The 6,357-nt window shown below is 31.7% G+C and overlaps 2 protein-coding genes across 9 annotated transcripts; one reads left to right on the forward strand and one right to left on the reverse strand.

Moving 5' to 3' along the window:
* The first annotated feature begins 955 nt into the window (after positions 1 to 955).
* On the forward strand, positions 956 to 2,942 carry LOC127148088 (polygalacturonase-like). Its single transcript, XM_051080917.1, has 4 exons — positions 956 to 1,419; positions 1,701 to 1,990; positions 2,068 to 2,296; positions 2,432 to 2,942. The coding sequence occupies exons 1-4, from the start codon at positions 997 to 999 to the stop codon at positions 2,648 to 2,650; spliced, it is 1,161 nt and encodes a 386-aa protein (XP_050936874.1). The 5' UTR covers positions 956 to 996; the 3' UTR covers positions 2,651 to 2,942.
* A 1,276-nt stretch (positions 2,943 to 4,218) lies between these two features.
* LOC103491985 (uncharacterized) lies at positions 4,219 to 6,075 on the reverse strand. 8 transcript variants are annotated; one of them, XR_007818712.1, is made up of 5 exons: positions 5,692 to 6,075; positions 5,490 to 5,545; positions 5,281 to 5,376; positions 5,125 to 5,169; positions 4,219 to 4,514 (listed from the first exon to the last, which is right to left on the reverse strand). XR_007818712.1 is itself a non-coding variant. In XM_051080920.1 (5 exons), the coding sequence occupies exons 1-5, from the start codon at positions 5,734 to 5,736 to the stop codon at positions 4,367 to 4,369; spliced, it is 387 nt and encodes a 128-aa protein (XP_050936877.1). In that variant the 5' UTR covers positions 5,737 to 6,075; the 3' UTR covers positions 4,219 to 4,366. The 8 variants fall into 8 exon arrangements, 4 of the variants coding, with proteins under 4 accessions (XP_050936877.1, XP_050936876.1, XP_050936875.1 ...); XR_007818711.1 differs by having other exon boundaries at positions 5,125 to 5,172; XM_051080920.1 differs by having other exon boundaries at positions 5,125 to 5,172; positions 5,490 to 5,539.
* Between the last annotated feature and the right edge of the window lie 282 nt (positions 6,076 to 6,357).

The following is a 6,357-nucleotide window of genomic DNA, read 5'->3' on the forward strand; positions in this document are numbered from 1 at the left end:
GACAAAGTCGGGTGACGTCGTCTTCCTTAAAGAAGAGATTACCAAAAGAGGCTTGAAGACATTGTCAGACATATCTTTTCAGCTTTTCTTTAATTTGCATATCAAACAGTACATATCCGTTTCCATTGGTTTGGTTTATTGTTGCAATAAAAAATATTTGAAATCGACGATTAAAACATTGATGAAAAAAATCAATTATTTTAATTTAAAGAAAATATTAATAAAATACTTACATAGGAATAGTTGATTTCAACCAATAATTAACAAATCATAAAATGATAAATCGAAGGAAATAGAAGATTTGTAATTATAATAAACCATATAGTTCGACAATAATGATGGATCAAATTACAAATTTAGAAGTATAGTTGTTACAAACACCATAGTTTATGTCATTTTACCTCAATTATTTTTATTTTTTTCGACTCAACATACTACACGGAAAGCTTTAAAAGGGCCAAGAATTTACCATCATTCAAACTCCTTATCCTGAGTGCTTTATTATTATTTTTTATTTTTCCTTTTGAGTTGTTTATCTTCAAAATCTATATATATTATTTTAATTTATTTGTTTTATTTTGAAGAACCCTAAACTTCAAATTATTTTGACATAATGAGAAGGAATTAAGGCACACATTGCGTAAGGGTTCAACATTTTTTTTCCTCCAAAACGAAAAAAGAAAGAAAGAAAACATGTGAGGCCATATTGGTCATTTCATTTGCCCACATTCAGTGATTAAAGCCATAAATAAAGAAAACTCCTTTTCAATCAATCCTCAATTTTCGAAGTTTTTTTTTTTTTTTTTTTTTTTTTTTTTTTTTTTTTTTAAAATTTTAAAAAAGCATAAGAGAAACATCCTTTTAGACCTAAATTTTCCAACAAAGGAATTAGTTATATTTCTCCCCCCCTCTGTAGTCTATATAAACCCCTCAAAACCCATCCAATTTCCCCACCACAACACACCCACATTCTCAACTCTTTCGTCTCACTTTATTATGGCTCTTCACAAAACCTTATTCATTCTTTTCCTCTTCCTCACTTTGGCCTCGGCTTCCACCTTTAACGTAGTCGATTTCGGTGCAAAACCCAACATCGGAACCGACTCATCGCAGGCGTTCGAGGAAGCTTGGGCTAGTGCATGTCGTGCAACGACAGCCGTGTCCATTTATGTTCCAAAAGGGAGATTCTATGTGAAAAGTATAGCATTTGAAGGGCCTTGCAATAATAATGATATCACTATACGAATTGATGGGACGCTTTTGGCTCCATCAAACTATGCTGTGATTGCAAATTCAGGAAATTGGATCACTTTTAAACGTGTTGATGGTGTTAACGTGTTTGGTGGCGTTCTTGATGCCCAAGGATTTGGATTATGGGCTTGCAAGAATTCCAAAAGCTCTTGCCCCTCCGGAGCCACGGTAAATTAAATTTGTCCAAATATTATTTAGTCTCCAATTTTAACTATGTACTTTTAATTTATACACATATGACATATTACAATTTTTTATATAAAAATTTAGTTTATTTAAAAAAATGAAAAAGACTTTGAGCAGCGATTAGTGGACTAAAATTGAACCATATATATTTTAGCCCATGTTTTTTTTACGTAAGTTACCATTTTTATTTATTTCCTTCCACGGAGATTTTCTTTCTAATTATAAAACATTGTCAAATATTATTTTTTCCTCCTCTGGTGCAGTCGTTGGAATTTTCCAATTCAAAGAATATAATGGTTAGTGGCTTAACGTCACTAAATAGTCAAATGTTCCACATAGTAATCAATGGTTGTCAAAATGTGAAAGCACAAGGACTGAAGATATCAGCTGCTGGTAATAGCCCAAACACCGACGGCATTCACGTAGCATTATCCTCAACGGTTACTATCCTCAACTCTATAATTGGCACGGGCGACGATTGCATTTCAATAGGTCCTGGCACGTCGAACTTGTGGATTGAGAATGTTGCTTGTGGACCTGGACATGGAATCAGGTACTCAATTGAAAAAAATTAATAAAAGTTTAACCTTGACAATTAAAGCTAAGATATAACTTTTATTTGGTTATCAGCATTGGGAGTTTAGGAAGAGAAGTGCAAGAAGATGGTGTTGAGAATGTAACAGTTAAATCTGCTACATTCACAAACACACAAAATGGGGTCAGAATTAAAACATGGGGAAAGCCGAGCAATGGATTTGCAAGAAGCGTTATCTTTCAAGACATTGTAATGGTCAATGTGGAAAATCCTATCATTATTGATCAAAATTATTGCCCCGACAACAAAGGTTGTCCTGGACAGGTCAGTATGGATTTCCGTTTTAAAAAAGTTTTTTTTTTTCAATGCATGTTTATGCAAGCAATTTAGTTATCTAATCACAACTTTTTTTTTTCTATAGAATATTTCTTATCTTATTTATTCTTTTTGTATAATTAGGATTCTGGAGTTAAAATCAGCGATGTGACATATCGAAACATACACGGAACATCAGCGACGCAAGTTGCGATGAAATTCGATTGTAGCTCGAAATTTCCATGCAATGACATAACTTTGGAGGATGTGGAGTTGAGTTATAAGAATGAAGCAGCTGAAGCTTCATGTAGTCATGCTGAAGGAAGTGCTGCTGGTTTAGTTCAGCCATCAAGTTGTTTGTAGACAGGTCTTAGAACTATGTAATATATAATTTTATAATTATATTATAAGGTCCTCTAGGGTTAGCTAGGGATATGTTACCTGTCTTAGCATAGATAAGAATTGAAGTTCCAAGGTTGAGGTTATGGTACTAGCAAGTAGCAACCCACTATGGGGCGTGTTCGTTTCCAGAGTCAACATCGAGTTTTCTAGATTTTTGTTTAATTAGTTTAGCACCTTTGATCAACATTAATTAATCTACTAGTGTCGACCATTTTATTGCTATTTTAAAGGTGAATGATTTTTATTACACTTACCTATCTATTACTCGTTATTTTAGTGGATTGAAATAAAACTTGTTGTATGGTGTCCAATTTTAATCTCTATCAAACCCCAACGATCTATACATAGCACACAGATCCATGACAATAAGTATATTGGAATTCACGTTGAAATTGTTAAAATCATTTTTGCTATTTAAATATTTATATATAATTTTAGACTTTTAAAATCAATATAATTATAATACTATCGAAATTAATTTGAATGATTAAAAAAATATTTTATAATGATTTTGAAATCGTAGAGAAAACAATTTCAACCATTCTAAAACCACTTATAAACATGTCCAAATTAAACAGGGACAACAAATTTGTCAAAAAAAAAGTGTTTTCTAAAAACCATTTTTTAATATTACAATTAATATAGAGATAGAGTATAAAACTATTTTCTAATGGAAAAAATGTTATGTCAAATGATTGAATCTCACTTTTAATTTGTTCTATCATTTAATATTGGATATATTGATCACATATAATCGAGTGTATATAGATTAAGGAGGTTAATTAATTCATTAAGCATCGTAATAATCAAGCTTTGACTCTTTTAAACGAAAACATATTCTCAATCTCAATTGTATTTCTTTTTTAGATTACAAAATTTTAGAAGTATTTTAGTTATTGAATAATTGAAAAACATTTTTAGTTTGCAAGTCAAACTTTGTATACAAAATAAATTCAATAGATTTAGTTAGAAGCAAGGTAAACCAATGGAACTTGTGTGTGTTCCTTTTTATTCAAACTAAAATGGATTAGAAAACAAGAGAAAGATTGTGCATACAATATGCATATAACATGGGCAAGATTTCAGTATATTTTAATGTAGCCCATTTTTAGGGGATGCCATTGGAAATTCCTCTTAGTTATACCAATCGTGTATGCCAATATTTTCCGATAATGTCAGCTTCGATTTTATCGGTATTGTTGCCAACCATAAATTAAACAAAACTTTTAGAAAAAAAGCAAATCAAACTAATAGAAAAAATCCAAACTAATACTCAATAAGAAAAAGAAAATAGTGAATTGAATTTAGGGTTTTTTTATAAAAAAATTTAACAAACCGATAACATATTTACGAGGGGTCTATTCAATAACATAACAAAGTGGAAAATTATTTACACTCTATAGAACAATTTCAGAAACGAAAAATCCATAGACCCACCATGTGAAATACCAAAAATACCCTAATAAATGTGCGATTAATTGTCCGCGCGCCCGATTAATGTTAATAAACGATTATTAGACGCCATCATGTAGAATAATATACAATTGATACACGATCTTGTAAATTACCAAATATATATAAACGATAAAAAATAAACGCTAAACGATAACAAACGATAACGTTATTTTGATATTCATATATATTGCACCTACCCTTGTGTACAAGTTTCATTAATGTCTAATTTGATGGTCTCGTTAAAAATATAGGTTCACTGGCTAATTGAGTGCAGACACCGAAACAACAAGGGTAAATGATGAGGAATTTAAGACATACTGATATAGCTGTGCCGTTTATATAGAAATCAATCGGCATCTCCACCGACCAGCTGCAAATGTAGCAACAGTTAGTTAACCTCTATAAGAAGATAAATACGGCAGAATGTTGGTCAAAAAGTATATTCAATCAAAACAAGAAAAAGTGTAATGATCTATTCAGAATCTGTTCAAAGAAAAATTCAGCACTTGCATAAACAATGAATGATTAATGCAGAATACTATGTATGGTTAAATAACAAATTTAGTCGGTAAACTTTAAATCTGTAAGAAATCTAATAGACACAAAATTGAAAATCTAACGTTCAGGACTAACTTGAGCCTTTTATTTTAATATTTAGAAATCTTAGCACGTATGGTCCAACCAATAAACTATTTCCATGGACATAAAATTCAAATTTATATTTAAGAATTTTGTTTAGTGCTAAGAATGAAATCTTGTTTTCTACTTCTTAAAAATAATAGTAATAATAATAATGAAAAGCGTAAGATTCTCTCTTAGGAAAATATCAATTTTGAGCTTGTGTTCAAATATCCAAGGTAATTCTAAAACAATGAACTTAACTTATGGCCGATAGTAAAAAAAAGGACCAAAAACATAAGAAGGTAAAACGAATCAAAGAAAAAAACATAGAGTCCTTGCTCATCATCTTGCTCAATTACGTAAGGGACTTGTAGTTCTGCAAGAACTTGAAAATGCTCCAAATGCTCCTTGTTTAAAAAAGAAACCCTTGGATTAGAAATAACAATCCCAATTGTTTTACTTTATCCATACAAACAGCCTTAAGATTGCTTATTCATTAACCAACTACTACTTACAAATACTTGTGGTTCTTAAAACTTAAAATTCTCCTTCGCATTTCATCAAATAGCTTATGTTCATCTTTCACTTTAGCCACAATTTTTACCACCAACCTAATAAAAAAGAAACAATAAGAACCCAGAAGAGAAAATCCATCAAATTTCCCATTAAATATTTGTACGGTAGAACAAACACAAATATCGGAAAAAGGAAACAAAAAACGCACTTGTGATTGCGATTGAAAGGCACTTCCAGATGTGTTTTGTCGATTTCTTCCTACAGCTACCCATTAAAAATTTTCAATTCCTTAAAGAAACAAAAACTCCATCTAACAATTATACAGGAACAAAATAACTCACAAAAAGAGAGCTTCTCCCAACTGAAAAGGATGAGAAAAGGAATGGATTCTCATTTAGTTGTTTTTGTACCTCTGCATTATGTGGATTCACATGGATATTTTCTAGATTTTGCATCAAACGGATGAGGGAGGAGAAGCATCGAACAACTTGAGACGACGAACGAAGATGAATAGGGAAGAGGAAGAGACAGCAGTGGCTAGAGGTTGATTTCGACGGCGAACGTGTATCACAGCGGATGCGAGGGTTTTTGCGAGCGTTTGGTGAGCTCCTTCAAATGACACCAAGAGCATTTTCAAGAGAGAGAGAAAGTCGAGATCTACGGCGGCTGGAGCGTTTGCGAGAGAGAGGGAAAGTTGTGCTTTCACGAATTGGAGAGCGTTTGCCAGAGAGAGACTGCGTCAGCCAAAGCATTTGAAGGGTTTTTGCGAGTGTGTTTGCGAGAGGAAGGGAAAGTGTTGCCGACGAAAGGGAATAATTATTTTTTTAAGAAAAATATTTTAATGACACAAAAATTACGTTGTTAATTAACGACGTAAAATTTGTGTCAAAAAAAATTAAATAACGACGCAAAAAATGTGTTATTAAAAATTCTGCATTTTATATTTTTAATGATACATTTTACTCCACCCCATCCTTTTTTTATTTTTAATGACACAATGTCTTGATTAGTAGTGTCATTAAAATCCATTTTTCTAGTAGTAGATATAAATGATCGTGTAAATTATCTTTAACGAT

The sequence above is a fragment of the Cucumis melo genome, chromosome 2 (assembly GCF_025177605.1).
Source record: "Cucumis melo cultivar AY chromosome 2, USDA_Cmelo_AY_1.0, whole genome shotgun sequence".
NCBI lineage: Eukaryota > Viridiplantae > Streptophyta > Magnoliopsida > Cucurbitales > Cucurbitaceae > Cucumis > Cucumis melo.

Coding starts and splice junctions, on each gene's coding strand:
- LOC127148088 (XM_051080917.1), top strand. CDS start 997: ATGGCTCTTCACAAAACCTTATTCATTCTTTTCCTCTTCCTCACTTTG. Junction 1,420..1,700: donor CTTGCCCCTCCGGAGCCACG/GTAAATTAAATT, acceptor CCTCTGGTGCAG/TCGTTGGAATTTTCCAATTC. Junction 2,297..2,431: donor ACAAAGGTTGTCCTGGACAG/GTCAGTATGGAT, acceptor TTGTATAATTAG/GATTCTGGAGTTAAAATCAG.
- LOC103491985 (XM_051080918.1), bottom strand. CDS start 5,736: ATGCAAAATCTAGAAAATATCCATGTGAATCCACATAATGCAGAGGTA. Junction 5,173..5,280: donor TTTAAGAACCACAAGTATTT/GTAAGTAGTAGT, acceptor TTTTTAAACAAG/GAGCATTTGGAGCATTTTCA. Junction 4,515..5,124: donor CAGAACTACAAGTCCCTTAC/GTAATTGAGCAA, acceptor CTACATTTGCAG/CTGGTCGGTGGAGATGCCGA.